At 53.4% G+C, this 17,307-nt stretch overlaps 1 protein-coding gene across 6 annotated transcripts in view; it reads right to left on the bottom strand.

The window, feature by feature from the left end:
* PEBP4 (phosphatidylethanolamine binding protein 4) overlaps nucleotides 1-17,307 on the bottom strand; it is a 218,188-nt gene that overhangs the window by 82,944 nt on the left and 117,937 nt on the right. For all 6 annotated transcript variants that reach the window (XM_051836751.3, XM_089302227.1, XM_051836752.3 and 3 more), the window contains one exon: nucleotides 8,066-8,164. In XM_051836751.3, the coding sequence (XP_051692711.1) occupies nucleotides 8,066-8,164 (99 nt within the window). The remainder of the gene's footprint in view (nucleotides 1-8,065; nucleotides 8,165-17,307) is intronic.

Below are 17,307 nucleotides of genomic sequence, written 5' to 3'. Positions count from 1 at the left end.
AGGTCCAGGGCTAAAGGTAGAGAAGCCACTAGGCTCAGCCCACACCTTCCACACCCGCAGCACCACCTCCGAGCACCCAGACCCAGCCCTGGTATGAGCTGTCCCCTGGGCCGGGCCTGGGACCCGCAGGTATGGTGTCTACCCAGACTCTGCAGAGGCACATGGCCTTGCCTGAGTTGTGCAGGCTTTGGGTTCATAGCACAGGCAGCCATGTGCTGGCCGTGATGTTGTGGGTGGGAAGCTTGCTCCCCCTAGGCCTCAGCTGTCTTCCCCATTTACCCATCCTTCCATCCATCCATTCATCCACTCATCCATATACCTGTCTATTAATTCATCCATGTATCCATTCATCCATTCTCCTAATTATCATCCATCCATCCACCCATCCGTCCATCCATGCGTCCACCCACTTATCCATCCATCCATCTAATCATTCATCCATGCATCCATCCATTCTCAGGGCTTTTGCAAGGATTACATGAGATGGTCAGAGAGAGCCACAGTACTTGGCACCATGTGCCGATGCATTTTTTTCTCCTTTTCCTCCTCATTTTCATTCTTCCTCCTGTAATTGTTGCCCATATGCTATCTGGACATACGATAGAAGAGGAGGAGGGAGTACGAGCGGTGGGGCTGCTGTTGGGAAGAGCCAAGGGCACCTGCTCCAGTCTCCTCCCTGGGGCAGGGACTCCCCTTGGGCCGCCCTGAAGAATCTATCAGGGATAAGCTCGCTTCTTAGTTCACATTCCTAGAAAACTCCTCCTGATGTGGGGCCACCTTTGGCTTCCCTGGGAAATGTCACCAGTGGTCGCAATCTGCCCGGGGAACACAGCAGGCTCTCTCCTGTTTCCTGCTGAGACTTCCCCCGGTCTCAAAGGCAGGGGCTGCTCCTGTCCCCTCCCACAGCTGCTAGTAGCCTCTCAGGGTTGTTGCTGACCCCATGTGCTTCCCATGGACCTCAGCCTCTGCCTGCTCTCTGCACCTGCTCACCATGGTCCCTCTGCAAATGGCATGGCCAGACAGAGACGCATTCCAGGCGTGGCATAAACGGCCTGGTTGATAGCACTGTCTGAGGTCAGGGGAGGGTCACTGACGCCCCCCTCCCCATTTCCTCGTGGCTCTTCCCGTGAGCATCTGCTAGCGGGTGGCTGAGGGAGGCCCAGGCCACAGTGACAAGCCCGGCTCCATATGCTAGGGCAGAGGCGGGTCTGACGGTTGGTCTTGTCCATTTCTCAGTTTGCCCACAGATGGCCCCATCAGAGCTGAGTTCAAGGTTAGTGAGTAAGACTGTCCTGGAGCTTTTGTGTGGGGGTCATGTGTGTGTGTGTGTGTGTGTGTGTGTTTAAGAGAGAGAGAGGAGGGGGAGAGGGAAGAAGGAGACAGAAAGGGGCAGAGAGAGAGGAGATACAGAGAGAGAGGGGGAGAAACAAAAAGAGGGAGGAGACAGAGAGAGAGGGAGGGAGGAGGGACACAGCAAGGGAGATAGGCTGGGGGAGAGATAGAGAGAGAGAGAGAGAAAGAGAGGAGGCGGGAGAGATGGGAGAAGAGAGAGAAAATGAGGGAGGCAGGTTGAAGAAGAGACAGAGGGAGACAGAGAGAAAGAGGAGGAGGAGGAGAGATGGTAGGGAGAGAGAGGGAGATAGGATGGGAGAGAGACAGAGAAGAGCATGAGTGGGGAGAGACGGGGAGAGAGAGAGAGAGAGAGAGAGAAAGTGTTTTCTGTCTGATCCAGGAATTCTCCTGGATGGCAGAGTTGGTTTCCATAACGACTTTCTGATATAAACATATTTGATAAAAATAAGTTAACAGCGGAGCTGTGGTGGAGCACAGATTCTCAGAGTGGAGAGAGAGAGAGCGAGAGCGAGAGAGAGAGAGAGAGAGAGAGAGAGAGCGCCCTCCTCAAAGACCAGCGTTTCCTCTCTGCCTCACCTCCCAGCCAGGCTCTGCTTGCCATAAACTGACTCAAAGCTTTGTTCGCCACATTCCGTGTAGCCGCTCCCTTCCTGCCTTGTACCTTAGATACATTCTCCCTCCCTCCCTCCCTCTCTCCCTCCCTCTCTCCCCCCTTTCTCCTTAGCTACCTGAAGCACTACAGTATGTATGGGATAATATGATAAATTCATTTCTAATTCACTGCATTATCCCTTGAATATTTTAATGACTCATTGAATGGAGTAAAAAAAAAGCGATTTCAAATGAACAATTATGCTGCATTAGTCTAAGGGCTGATTATATTTAAACACTGCTCACATGGATAGCAGGACACGGCGACCTCAGCATACGAGAGCTAATTTGGCTCTTATCTCCAAATAATTTTACACCGCAAATTACCATGAAAACCTAAAACCTGGCTTTTAAAAACATTCATCAAAAGATAATATTGCACTTTGTAACGACATTTTATTTAAATTATTTTGAATGGGAGTGAAGGCATTTCTGGGGTGGGACAATGACAGCCGAGCAGAGCGGGGACTGTGAGTGATAAGGAAATGACAAGGGGTGCTGGGTTGGGTTAAAAATAAAAGCAGAACACGTTGGGGTGGGGGAAGGGCGGCAGCCAGGCACGTGGGAAGCACTAGCAGCCCAGCCCCTCTCCCTGGCTGTGGTCTGGGATGGCTCCAGGGAGGCCATCACAGCTCAGGAGGTCACGGGCCAATTCCGGGGGGCTGAATGACAGCACCGACCACCCCTGCTCCAGGCCCCCAGCTCCTGCCCCCACCAAAGCAAGCCTGGGCCATGCCAGCTCCCCCAGGCTGGGCCGGGGTCCATTTAGACCGGAGAGGCAAAGGGGTGAGCTGCACTGGACGGTCTCTTGGATTTTCACTTTCTAAGTCCTGGGGGCGGGCGCTGTGGCACAGCAGGTTAAGTCTCCACCTGCAGTGCCAGCATCCCATGTGGGTGCCCGTTCCAGTCCCAGCTGCTCCACTTCTGATCCAGCCCCCCTGCTAATGAGCCTGGGAAAAACAGCAGAGGATGGCCCAAGTCCTTGGGCTCTTGGGAGACCTGGAGGAAGCTCCTGGCTTCAGCCTGGGCCAACCCTGCCCATTGCAGCCATCTGGGGGGTGAACCAGCAGATAAAGGGTATCTTTCTCTGTGTCTCTCCTTCTCTCTCTGTAATTCTACCTTTCAAATAAATAAGAGTAATTTTCTTAAAAAAGAAATCCAAGTCCTGTATCCTAATGGGATGTGCTAAACCACCAGTAGCTCAAATTTGGGGGTGTTGGGGAAGCACTCACGTTTACTCCGAACACTGGGAAAACACAAATGATCATCACGCCCATTTTAATGATGCAGAAACTGAGGCTTAGAGATTCTCATCTGGGAAGTGGCAGGGCCTGAGACCTCCCCTGGCTCCCAAGAGCCACCTGCCCTTCAGGGTGGCCCTGCACAAGGCTGGTTTCTCAGCAGGGCCACCCTGGCACTGTCCCCTCCGCAAAGGCTTGTTGTGGCCTCTGGATCTCCTGGAGCATAAACCGTGCCTTCACAGTTGCCCATGACCCACACTGGACCCTCACCGTACAGCCCAAAGCACGCATGCGCAATTGCACAGGTGTCAGCCATCAAACTGAAAACATTGGTCCCAACAGAGAGAGAACCGCGAGTCCTGATTCCTCGCTGGGACCGCTTCGCCTGAACTCAAGGAGCAGATAAAGATGGTTTGTTCCACTGACGGTCCCGAGCCGGGTTCTAGGTTCCGGACATGCCAAGTTCGGTAATTATTGCCAGGTGTGCCGAGAGGGCCACAGGCTCCGCCCACTCGGCAGAGTGGCAGCAGGTGTCACAGCGGGGCTGCCCCCACGCCGCCCGGCTCCTAGTACAGCTAACCCCTTTTCTCCCTGACTCAGTGGTGAAGGGGAGGGGTGAGTGTCAGCTTTGCAGGCCAGAACCTCAGCCTCAGCCAGGTCAGGTGATTTGCTGGAGATCTGTGAGCGGCAGGACCGGTGGCTCAGACGCCAGCGTCCCGGCCAGCACGCTCCAGGAGCTGCAGTCCCGGCACGGCTCATTGGCATTCCCGTCTGTGTTGTTCACCTAACATATTGAGAAGTCCTTTAAAAAATGCCAACTCTGATTATGGAAAAGTCTGACCCTCTAGGAAGGCAGGCAGGACAACAACCCCTTGGAGGTCCTTCGGATTCAAGCCGGCACTGGCCGCCTTTACAGCTGCCAGAGGCGGAATAAAAGGGAAACTTGAACTTGGCGGTGCCTGTTCTTTCTTAAAACAAAACCAAACCCAAAAGATATTCAGGGCAAATTTTAGAATCATTGACGGTTTCTAGGAAGATTTTCTTTTTTGGAAGAAGAAAGGTACTCTTGTCTCCTTAATTGTTCTCGCTGTTCTCTGTCACCAATCATGATATTCTTTGTGGAAAGTATTAATCTCCCATCCTCTCGTGTTCAATATTCCCATTAACGATCAAAAGTCTAATGAAAATATCTGCATGAAAAGCCCTGAGCACCAATTGCAGAGACAAATAGAAGATGAACTCCATACGCGTCGCTTCTGAAACGCATGATGCAGATTAACTGACATCTTAATTAGGCTTCGGCATGAAGACGGTCAGCCAGAGGGAATCAGAAAGGCCGAGGCCTCAGCACTTGGGGCAAGGGGTCCTCTGTCGGTGCCCTAGAAGAGGGGGCCGAGAGGGACCTTGGGCTTTCTGTATCCCAGTGCCCGCCTGCCCTGGTCCAGCCACGATAGGGGCCTGAGGTCTCATCCTGTTTCTGAGTGAACGGGAACCCGCAGGTATAGGAAGTCTCACTGTGACCGAACCTCTGGGCCCTCCACCCTGTGCTGCACCCTCCCTCCTCATCTCCCTGCTACGACAGAGGCTCTGAGAGGGCGGATCCTTCCTCTGTCTCATTGGCGTTGGTTACGCTGGCGCCCACAGGTACCTGACTTAGGGCAATGACAATAACACAGCAGCAAACAACTATACAGAACCTCTGACACATTCCGGGGATTGTTCCCATGCCCTGTAGTTAAAGTGACTCTGGTGAGCGCAGTAACAACCGTGCAAGGTACAGACAGTGGGCATCTCTCCTTCCCAGGTGAGGACACAGAGACACAGAGACGCTGAGCAGCCAGCCCAGGAACACACCGCTCACAACATGTGGAGCTGGGCTTTGACTCTGGTCCCTGCCTCCAGAGTCCTGGCTCGTGAGCCCTGGGCTTCACAGGGCAGGGGTCAACATGCATTTGTTGAGTGAGATGACTCAAAGGGCACCATGAATGTCTCGTCCCTATGGCTGGGCATCCCTCTAACCCTTTGCTGTGTTAAGCTGTACACAGGTCCAGAGCCATTATCCTACTCTATCCTAGGTCCTGCTAGACTCTGTTGAAGGCGGAGGTGGGCCCCAGGTATTTCTAGCTTTCCTGAGCACTGGCGATCTGTTTTAAACTGGATAGCCTGAGAATAAAAACAGTCCCCACTGAGGGGCTCCCACGGCTATGACGTGGCCCCCTCACATCAAGGCCAGGCTCGGTTCTACAGTCCTTGTGAGTGGCAGGGCCACTGTCTCTGAGCACCTGCAGGGACTTCCTGGTGTGCCTTAGGGATTCCTAGTGCTGGCCAGGTGTGTTTACTCACCAAGATCACTCTCCCTAGAGAGGCTCTCCCCTGGAAGTCCCCTCTCACAGGGCACAGCCAGAAACACGAGGGGACTCTGACCATTCAGGGAGCATGAATTAAAAGATGAGTTTACTTTGGTGCAGAAAAATTTGGAGATCTCTGCAAGTGAGGGGCCTTTGTAAAGTTCACGAGAAACGTTATGGCGAAAAAACCCTGCGTGGATTCCCAAAACTTTTTGCACCAAGATGAACTTGTCTGTTCATTCCATTTTCCTACACACATTTTTTTGGAGGCCTTGCCCAGAGCCCTGGGCAGTGAGCTGGAGGGTGGGCACGAGGGGAGGCCCAGAGAGGAGGTACTCCGTCTTACAGAGGAGCTGCTGGGAGAGGCGTGGGTGGGCCCCCGATGTGGTACGGCAGGAAGCAGGGTTACGTGGTTTGGAGTCGGGGCCTCGGCTGGCAGACCCATGTCTACTGTCCATTAGTGGAGACACTGCCTCATTCCACCTCCCTAGGCTGGACTTTCCCCGTCTCCAAAATGGGAGAATGCCTAGTTCCCAAAGTGACCAAACACTGAGTGAGCTTAGCAACAGGTCAGGCATCCCCCGCCTCCAACACTGGACCCCACAGCCTCTTCCGGGCTGCTCGCTCGGCCTGCTGAGCGCTCCCTGGACGCAGTGGCCGTGTGCCATTCAGAACCACTGTGGAGTGAGTTCTGCAGGCAGGGCGGCGCCCTGGGGTCTGCACTGTCTCCAGCTCACCCGTGGATGCACGCACACGCCTGCTGTCCACAACCCACCCGGGAGCCGTGGACACCAGCACACAGGAAGTGCTCCGTCCTAGACCGATTTGGTTTAGAATCTCTTGCGGCTGGTGGAATCTGGGGGCAGGTGGACAGGGCCGAGTGGACACAGCTGGGCCGAGCTGCTGCTTCCTGCTCCACACTCAGCCGAGGGAGAGTGGGTGACGACGCGACCGAAACCCAAGCTCCTCCGGCCTGAGCGGGAAGGCCGAGGCGGACCGAGCAGGTGGCCCTGGGAAGCTCTGAGGCTTAGCGGCCGTGCCTGACAGCTGCCACTTGCCACCTGCTCTGCCTCTGTGTGTGCAGCACAGAGTGTGTGTGAGGGCTCTGTCCCAGGGGGCACAGGGAGGGGCAGCCTCATGGACTCTGAAACCACTGCACCCTGTGTGGCTTCTGCCCTCCGAGTTGTGGAGCCAAACCCCGGGACCGGAAGCTCTCTCTGTGTGTGGAGTGGGCTGTGAGTGTGACCTGCGGAGTGAGCCGGCCCCTGGTGACCACCAGGGAGGCCCACGCTCAGAAAGTGGCACTAGGGCCAGCTTAGGGGGAGATCAGGGTCTTTCCCTTTTGTGCCCTCTGCCACCCTCCCTGGCCTGCTCACGTGGGTCTCCTCGGCTCCGCCACTTTGTGCACTTAACATGTTTCCAGAGCTCCATGCCAGGCAGAGGCGTGCTTGGCCCAGGGGGTGTGTTGGGGGGACAGAGACCAGCCCGGCGCTGCCCAGGAAGCTGTGGCGGGCGTCTCTTTGAGGAAGCCCCCTCCAGGGCCTTTGCCAGGGCTGCATCTCAGGTCGCCCCCGGGAGCTTCCTGGCGAAGGGCGGGGGACACTGGCCTGTGGTGACTGCTCCTTCAGCACCCCCACCCAGTGGCTGGGAGAGTCCCCTGGTCAGCTAGTGCAGACTGCTGCCCCGTCTCCCACCCAACTCCAGAAGAAACGCACAGTCCCCCCCCCACCCGTGTTGTCTCTGCATTTCCCAAAGCGCTCCCAGCGTGTGGCCCAGTGGAGTTGTTAGCACAGTTCCCGTGGAACAGATAAGGTTGAAACACTTGGCTCCAGGGAGACGACACAGGGGCTACTGGGTCTTCAACCAGCAAGATCTAGAGCAGATCTGGTTTTTTCTGGTTCTGCTTTCCCACGGGGGTCCTCTCGGGGTGGAAAGCTTTGCCCACTCTTTGCAAAGCCCGACTGCAGGTTGTCCAGGCACGGGCTCCTGACCGCTTGCGGCGAGCATGTATGCAAATAGCCAGTACATGTTCGGGACACATGCAGACCCCCCACCCCCCAGATATTTTCATTCTGCAGTCGGTTCAATACACAGATGAGGAACGGGCAGTTGCAGAGGGCTGATTGCTAGTGGGAAAAACTCAACAAAGCCCTTCAATACTGCTCACCCCAGAGTGTCCAAAACGTGTATGGCAGGACAGTCTACCTGTCCCTCCCACTGCCCCCCACCAACCGTATAATGCTCACCAACAAGGCACCATATTTGTGTTCCCAAGGCCAACTCTGGCTCCTACACAACCATTGTCTCAACCGAGATGTGGCACCCGCCTTGCCACCGAGACACTTCTTGCAACTGCTGGACCACTTGCGAGGGGCGGTATCAGCTGAGTGCTGGGGCGACCTGACGCGGCTGTCCTTGCACCTGCCGGCCTCCAGCTCCCCCAGGCGTGAACTCTGACCCCTGGCTGCTTACCTTGATGTCTGTCATCAACCAGTGTCTCCAAAACCTCAGCCTGGGCTCCGACCTGCTCGGGGCGTCGGGGTCCACCATCACCAGGATGTAGCTTGCCCCCTGCAACACAAGCACCGGAAGTAATGTAGCATCGTGGCTGAGTGTTGGCAGGAGAACACCAAGGGAGTGGACGCTCCTTCCACCTCCACTCCGGCTGGGAATAGCCAGCCAGCCCCGAGCCCGTCCTACCCAGAGCCTCCCTGTTCTCACAACCCCCTGTATCACAGTTGTTCTTGGAGGAAAAAAGCCAGCGACGGGCATAGCAGGGGGCCTCTTGGCTCTCCCTTTAATGAAGGGTGAGTCCTCGCCCCCCAACACACACCAAGGCGTATTCACTGAGCCTCTGCATGTGCCCAGCACCAGATGCACCCCCAAAACAGGACTTCGGCCCTGAGCAAGCTTCCGGGGTGGTTGGAGGAACCCGACTGCTGATCCAGCAAGCACAGGACAACCGTGTAAGAATTGCAGCAATGACCAGAAACCCCAGGAAGTCAGCCGCCCCTTCCCCTGCCATCTAGTGGACCACCTACTAGATGCCGGAAGCTCTTCCAGGGGCTAGGAAGCCAACGGGGCACAAGACAGTAAGAGCTATGCTTTGGGGAAGCGTCTATTCTAGGGAAGAGACAGAGCTAATAAAACCAGATACAGAAATAAGCAAGGTAAACATCGAGGGGGTGGTGAGCGCCACGGCACAGCCCAAGCAGGGCAGACGAGCGGGCACTCCAGGAGCAGGCACTGCTGCAAAGGCCTCAGCTGGGGAAGACGCAGGCTCTGAGTACCACTGTGGCTAGGGCGTGAGCTAGGGGGACAGTGGGTGTGGTGCGGCGGGGGGAGAGGGGGCAAGGGTCAGACCGCAGAAGGCTTTGCAGCACTGGAGGAGGAGAGGTTTTTTTTTTTTGTTGTTTTTGTTTTTTTAATGATTTTTGAGAGGCAGAGTGGACAGTGAGAGAGACAGAGAGGGAGGTCTTCCTTTTTCCATTGGTTCACCCTCCAGTGGTTGCTGTGGCTGGCTCACTGCGGCCGGCACACTGCGCTGATCAGAAGCCAGGAGCCAGGTGCTTCTCCTGGTCTGCCATGGGGTGCAGGGCCCAAGCACTTGGGCCATCCTCCACTGCACTCCTGGGCCACAGCAGAGAGTTGGACAGGAAGAGGAGCAACCGGGACAGAATCCGGTGCCCAAACCGGGACTAGAACCCGGTGTGCCAGCGCCGCAGGTGGAGGATTAGCTTATCGAGCTGTGGCGCTGGCCATGGAGCGGAGTTTTATTCCGAGTGCGGCGCAGAACCTCGGGAGGGTGTCAGGGCGGGCAGTGTTTCGCTGTGACGTTACATTTTTAGAAAGTCAGGCCAGCTGCTGGGTGATGGTTGGCAGAGGACCAGGGAGGGAGCCAGGAGGCAGTTAGGAGACCCCCGTAGTAAGACAGGATGCTGGCTCCTTTTCTAGGGTGGGAGCAATGGGGATGGAAGCAAAGAAACGGGTGGAGGTGTGTTTCTAGTAGACCCAACCCTGTCTGCGGATGGGCTTGATGGCCGTGAAGACTCCACGGAGAAACTGGAATTCAGGATGAAACCTGGGTTTCTGGCTGGAGCACCTGGGTGAATGGGTGAATTCACCTGGGTGAATGGGGCCATTTCTGGACACAGAGGAGACTGTTTGAAAGGGACGTTGGGAGTTCTGTTTTAGACACGAGGTGGGGGAAGGGGAGGAAATGCCTTTTAGAGGACCATCGGCTCTGCACACCAGGGTCTGGAGCTCCGGGGAGAGCTGGAGGCTGGGTTCTAAGCATGGGCGCTGTTGGCTCACTGGTGGTCCTGAACTGCGTGGAATGGCGAGATGAGAGCCGCCGCAAGGGAGGAACGGGCCCACGGCTGACACGGAGGAGCCGGAGAGCCTGGCAGAGTTCGCCGTGCAGCCAGGGCGGCGGGGGAAGGGCAGGTGCCAGGAAAGCGAAGGCAGAGCTGCGTTTCAGGCGGGAGAAAGCGCTCAGGGAGCCGAGCGCTGCCGAGGGGTAGAGCAAGACGAGGACACAGACGTGACAATTCGACTTGACAGCTCGGAGAGCGCCGTTATCTTGACAAGACGCGTTTCAGTGCGGCAGGAAGGACTGACGTAGGGCGGGCGAAGCTTCGAGGAGACGCGAGAGGAGGAGTTGGAGGCAGTTAATAAAGATGACGAGGAGAAGTTTGGAGTGAAGGGCAGCTGGGCTGAGATGCCGGAGTTAGGAAGGCAGAGTCAGATTTTTTTTTTTTTTTTTTGGGTGATAGGCATGTGTGTGAGCCAATGGGAAACGGAAGTGGTTTACTAGAAAGGGAGGAACACAGGGCAGAGAGGAGGAAGACTCTGGGCAGGTGGGAGGGGCCAGGAGCCGGAGTCCAGGCGGAGAGGCAAGCTTTGGGTGGGAAGCAAGGACAAGGGTGCCATCGCAAGAGAAGGAGGCCATGGCGAAGACAATGCAGGAGGGCGGGGTCTTCTCCTGGCTCCTGTTCGCCAGCGAACAAGAGAGGGGGCACCGAGAGAGGACGTGTGGGGCCAGCGCAGGGGTGAGATTGCTCATACGAGGGAGCATCGTAGGCTTCCGTGCCTTCCACGGGCGCGTGCAGGTGTGGAATCCGTGCCAGTCTAGGCAGGAGGGGACTCAGGCTGGTGGGCAGGAGAGCCGGAAGAGAGTGCACGGGGAGAGTCCCCGTCCTGCCAGGCAGGGGTGGACACGTCCAGATGGCTCCACCGAGTGCCGGAAGTCGGAAGCCTTTCTCAAGTGTAGAGGGAGCCCAGGTGTGCCGGCCGCAGTGGGGCAGCAAGGCCTCAGAGCGACGATCAAGCACTGTTGGATGCGCATTGCAGGAGGCATCTGATAAGGAGGCAGTGGAGCCATTAAAGGAGAGCCCGAGCACACACGCACACACGCACGCACACGCATGCACGCACACACACATGCACACGCACACCCAGCCGTGAGCCTCCGGAGAAGACAGACCACAGGACTCTAAGCAAACAGTGGGAACCCAGGCGGAGAAGGAGGAGAGAGCTGTGCAGTCTCGCACGACAGCACGAGGCACTAGCAGGGGGGCAGCGGGGTTGGTGACTCGGGGACTAGGCCTGGGATGGCCACGTGGCACTGGGGGCCCGTGTGCCAGCAGCTGTAAGCTCACAGGGACATCCTTCCTGGAGCTTGAGGCTGGCGTCCTCTCACAGATGGGCAGAGAGGCAGTGGAGGTGGCCCTGGGGAGGAGTAAGACAACGGCGGCACTCGGGAACCCAACGGGATAGGGCAAGGGAGCCTGGGGAGCAGTGAGCGGGGGCCCTGGCTGCAGAGATGTGTTCAGGGAGGGGGGCAGAGGCAGCCACCGAGGCAAGTGACGACAGTGGTCATCATGGGGAGGGGGGCGGCACGGGTCACTTTCCAAAGATGAGTGGTTCAGACACGAAGATACCCAGAGCTGCGTTTTACAATCCGAAAGGCGCAGGGCACCACAGGCGAGGTGCGTTAGGAACTTACATCAGACAACATGAAGACAAGCCCAAGAAAGCCCCAAGGACGCAGAATAGAGGAGAAGGAGATGACAACGTGAGAGCAAGAGAGGAACACGCACCAAAGTGCCTGTGTGTGTGCTCACGTGTGAGCCCAGTGGGACCCCAGAAGGAAACTGCTTCATACATCCGAGAGCTGGTTCTAGCTTCAACGATAAGAAAATACGAAGGAAGAAGAAATAAAGCTCCCCTCCCCTCCCCTCCCCTCTCCTCTCCTCTGCTCTCCTCTCCTCTCCTCTCTCTTCCTCCCTCCCTCCCTCTCGCCCTTCCTGTAAAAGTGATATAATTATTTACATGAGAAATCCAGAAAATAAACTGAAAGCAACTATACTAATATCCAGTAAAGTAAGCTGTTAAAAATGCCTCCCCACACCCCCTGGGCTGGTGCTGTGTTGTAGCAGGTAAAGCCTTGGCCTACAGTGCCGACATCCATGTGGGCGCTGGTTCAAGTCCCAGCTGCTCCACTTCCAATCCAGCTCTTTGCTATGGCCTGAGAAAGCAGTAGAAGATGGCCCAAGTTCTTGAGCCCTCGCACCCACGTAGGAGACCTGGGGGAAGCTCCTGGCTACTGGCTTTGGATTGGCCCAGCTGTGGCCATTACAGCCATTCAGGGAGTGAACCAGCATATGGAAGATCTCTCTCTCTCTCTCTCTCTCTCTCTCTCTCTCTCTCTCCCCCTCTGTGACTTTGCCTTTAAATAAATAAATAAATCTTTTAAAAAATTTAAAAATGAAAATAAAAATGGACCCCAAATGTTAATAATAGTCATAAAATAAACTTTAAATTTTCCACTTGCAGGGCTGGCACTGTGGTGCAGTAGGTTAATCCTCTGCCTGTGGCACTGGCATCCCCTCTGGGCTCTGGTTCGAGTCCTGGCTGCTCCTCTTCCAATCCAGCTCTCTGCTATGGCCTGGGAAAGCAGTAGAAGATGGCCCAAGTGCTTGGGCCCCTGCACCAGTGTGGGAGACCCAGAAGAAGCTCCTGGCTCCTGGCACAGCTCCGGCTGTTGAGGCCATCTGGGGAGTGAATCAGTGGACCTAAGACCTTTCTCTCTGTCTCTCCCTCTCACTGTCTGTAACTCTGCCTCTCAAATAAATAAAAAAATTTCCCATTTGTAATTGCAATAAAGAATGTAAAATATTTAAGGATGAACTTAATGAAAAATGTAAGACATACAAAGAAAATAGAAACAGGATGAAGTGCATAAGAGGAAAACTTGGATGGATGGGGAGACACACACAATGCTTCTAAACGGAAATAATTACTTTATGCAAAAATGTCAACAAGCCTTCATGGTTAAATTTTGTCAATTTGTTAATCTAACACAATTCCAGTCAAAATCCTGAATAGATGCCTTTGGAACTCCACAGGATGATTAAAGCTCATGATAAAAGCAAAATGTGGGGCCAGCGCTGTGGCATAGCGGGTAAAGCCATCGCCTGCAGTGCCAGCATCCCATATGGGCTCTTGCAATCCAGCTCTCTGCTATGGGCTGGGAAAGCAGTAGAAGAAGGCCCAAGTGCTTGGGCCCCTGAACCCACATGGGAGACCAGGAGGAAGCACCTGGCTCCTGGTATGGGATTGGCCTAGCTCTGGCTGTTGGGGCCATTTGGGGGGTGAACCAACAGATGGAAGACTTTCCTCTCTGTCTCTGTCTCTCTGTCTCTGTCTCTCTCTGTCTCTCTCTCTCTGCAACTTTGCCTGTCAAATAAATAAATAAATCTTTTAAAAAAGGGAAAATGTAAGTAAATAAGAAAGAGAATTAGCCAAGGCAACACTGAGGAAGATGGAATACGGGATCATATTGATTTTGCAGAGAACACAACTTATTACAAAGCTATGCTCGTTAGAACAATGTGGAGTACATAAAGTAAAGGAAGCAAAATAGAAAATCCAAAGGGGAATTCAAGTTTTCAACATACGTGCACTTAATCCGTGACAGTTATTGTTACTAGAGATTCTTGATAGACAACAACGATCCTTCAAGCCAATGGGAAAAGGACAGCTTATCTGATAAGTGTCATTGGGACAATGACTGGAATAAATAAACGTAGATCTCTATTTTTTGTAGACAGTGTAAAACTTCCAGATTTAAATATGAAAATGGAAAAACTCATTTGGCAACATGATATTAAGTTTGTACAATAGAACACTCCGAGTGCGCTCCTTGCATGCTAATGTGGGAAGATATCTACAGTAGACTGTACATGAAATGAGCAAGTTGCACCAGAGTGCATGCATCACCTCAAATACGAAGGAAAACTTTGTATTTCTAACTATAGACATTTATAGATGTATTTGCATATGCATAGAAAATGCCTGGAAGAATACACATCGAACCACTGACAGTAAATGGCATGAAGGAAAAGGTTGGTATATTTAACTAGACATACTTGTGAATCTTTTATGCGACAAAAAAGCAAACTAAAATTTGAAGATAATAAACTGAAGGTAAATATTTGTGACATCTATGAAAAGCAGTTGATATCCTTAATATGTAAAGTGCTTTTTAAATCAATAAGAAAAAAAGCCAGTAATTGAAGGGCAAAATAAGCAAGATTAATAAGCAATTAATAAAAAAGAAAGGGGCCAGCGCTGTGGCGTAGCGGGTAAAGCCGCTACCTGCAGTGATGGCATCCCACATGGGCGCCGGTTTGAGTCCTGGCTGCTCTACTTCCAATCCAGCTCCCTGCTAATGCACCTGGGAAAGCAGTGGAAGGTGGCCCAAGTCCTTGAGCCCCTGCACCCATGTGGGAGATCCAGAGGAAGCCCCTGGCTCCTGGCTTTGGATCGGCACAGCTTTGACTGTTGCGGCCAATTTGGGAGTGAACAAGCGGATGGAAGACTCTCTCTCTTTCTGCCTCTCCTTCTCTCTGTGTAACTCCGACTTTCAAATAAATAAATAAATCTTAAAAAAAGAAACACAAACAATTAATAAACATATGAACAAATGTTCAATTTCAGTCCCGGTGCTGTGGTGTATCGGGTAAAGCCACTGCCTATGGTGCTGGCATCCCATACCCATGCTGATCTGAGTCCCTGATGCTCCACTTCCAATCCAGCTCTCTGCTGTGGCCTGGGAAAGCAGTAGAAGGTGGCCCAAGTGCTTGGGCCCTTGCACCCACGTGGGAGGCCTGGAAGAAGCTCCCGGCTCCTGGCTTCAGCTTGGCCAAATCCTGGCCATTGTGGCTATTTGGGATGTGAACCAGTGGATGGAAGATCTCTCTCTCTCTAACTCTGCCTTTCAAATAAGTAAATAAATCTGTTTTTAAAATGTTCAGTTATACTAGTAATGAAAGATATGCAAAAATAAAATAATATCCCATCTTTGCCTTTAAAATTGACAAATATGCTTTTTAATGTTTCTGTCGGGTTGTTAAGGTAGTATATAGAGGTAATGGGTACAAAATCCTATGCAGCATAAATCACACTGTCTTTTACAAAGAAGGGAAGCAGATAAAAAAATGAATGGCATACACTCACAAGAACACTTCAAGAGCTTTGTGGAAAATAGAATTAGAAGACAGGTTTATGGGACCGGTGTTGTGGTGCAGCAGGTTGGGCTACTGCCTGTGTGCCGGCATCCCATATGGGCACCAGTTTGACTCTTGGCTGCTCCACCCCCAATCTAGCACCCTGCTAATGCGCCAGGGAAAGCAGCGGAAAATGGCCTAAGTGCTTGGACTCCTGCACCATGTGGGAGACTCAGGTGAAGCTCCTGGCTCTTAGCTTTCTCCTGGCCCAGCCCTGGTTGTTAGGGCCATTTGGGGAGTGAAGCTGCAGATAGAAGATTTCTCTCTCTCTCTCTCTAACTCTGCCTTTCAAATAAATAAACATATCTTTCAAAAAGCAAGATAGGTTTATTTTGGTGCAAAAAATGTTGAAATACACACTTAGTTTTCTCATATTATACATCTTTCATGAACTTTTTGAAGACCCTTCATATCTATGGATTTCCAAAAAATTCTGCACCAAAATAAACTCTCTCTTTAAAGAAAGTTTTAATTGCTGGCGCCGTGGCTCAATAGGCTAATCCTCCGCCTGTGGCGCCGGCACCCCGGGTTCTAGTCCTGGTCGGGGCTCCCGATTCTGTCCCGGTTGCCCCTCTTCCAGTCCAGCTCTCTGCTGTGGCCAGGGAGTGCAGTGGAGGATGGCCCAAGTGCTTGGGCCCTGCACCCGCATGGGAGACCAGGAGAAGCACCTGGCTCCTGGCTTCGGATCAGCGCGGTGCTGCAGCGTGCCGGCCGTAGCGGCCACTGGAGGGTGAACCAACGGCAAAAGGAAGACCTTTCTCTCTGTCTCTCTCTTTCACTGTCAACTCTGCCTGTCAAAAAAGAAAAGAAAAGAAAAGAAAGTTTTAATTTATTTGAAAGAGAGTAACAGAGGAGGAGACACACAGAGAGAGAGAGAGAGAGAGAGAGAGAGAGAGAGAAATATAGATCTTCTATCTGCTGGTTCACTCCCCAAATGGCCGCAATGGCCAGGTCCAAGTCAGGAGACAGGAGCTTCTTCCAGGTCTCCCACGTGGGTGCAGAGGCCCAAGCACTTGGGCCATCTTTCTACTGCTTTCCCAGGCCATTATCAGGGAGCTGGATCAGAAGTGGAACAGCCGGGACTCGAACCAGCACTCTAATATGGGATGCAGGCGTCTCAAGTGTTGGCTTAACCCACTGTACAATGCTGGCCCCGATAAACTTACCACTTGGTTCCAATTCCCCATAAAGTTTGTGAGACGCACTTGACCGAGGGCCTCTGCCGTGGCTTGGATGTGGTTTGTCCCCGGATGTTCACGCCTGACTGCACGCCTGACCCTCAGCGTGGGAGTAGGAACTCTGAGAGGCTGGGCCTCATGGGAGACGCGTTAGGCTGTCCAGGCACTGCCCTCGGAAGGGAGTGAAGAAGTTCTCGCGGGAGGCTGAGGCAGATCTCGTGAGAGTGAGCCCGCCCCGGGTCACTCTCTAGCTTCCTGTTTAGCACTGTGATTTCTCCCTTGCACACCCTCCTGCCAACCACCTTGAGGCCCCCACCAGAACCAAGCTGATGTCAGTGCCACGCCCTGATTCCCTAGGACCGTGAGCTAAATAGACCTCTGTGATTTTTATCATCCTTTATTTTGTAAACCAATTTAATAAATTGCTTTTTCATTTTATTTGAAAGGCAGAGAGACAGGGAGGGAGAGACAGAGACGGTCAGGGAGAGAATTTCCTTATACTGGTTCATCCCCAGGGATGCCTGTAATAGCCAGGGCTGGGCCAAGTGAGCCCAGGACTCAATCTGGGTCTCGCACGTGGATGGCAGGGGCCCCGGCCATAAGCCATCACTTACTACCTCCCAGGGTGCATGGTAGCAGGAAGCTGGATCAGGAATGGAGGGGCTGGGATGTGGGCTAGACAGCCCCATATGGCATCCTAACGGCTGGACCACACGCTCTCCCCACACACCTCTTTCTGTACAAGGTTAGCCTGCCTCAGGGATTTAGTCACAGTAATGAGAAAAAAGCCTCGCCCGCCCATGGTGGAAAGCAGACGGAAGAGCAGGAAGTAAGATACTGACTGATGATGTCTCCAGTGTTGCTATCATTAGGAGCTTTTGTTTTCTGCTTTGTGCTTTTCCGATTTCCCAAAGTTTCTGCCCCCAAACGCACTGTTTTTCCACTTAGGGAAAAAGAGAGAGAG

The sequence above is a fragment of the Oryctolagus cuniculus genome, chromosome 8 (genome assembly GCF_051225735.1).
Source record: "Oryctolagus cuniculus isolate XC-2025 breed Fujian yellow rabbit chromosome 8, ASM5122573v1, whole genome shotgun sequence".
NCBI classification, from domain to species: domain Eukaryota; kingdom Metazoa; phylum Chordata; class Mammalia; order Lagomorpha; family Leporidae; genus Oryctolagus; species Oryctolagus cuniculus.
This window is presented reverse-complemented; position numbering and strand designations above follow the sequence as displayed.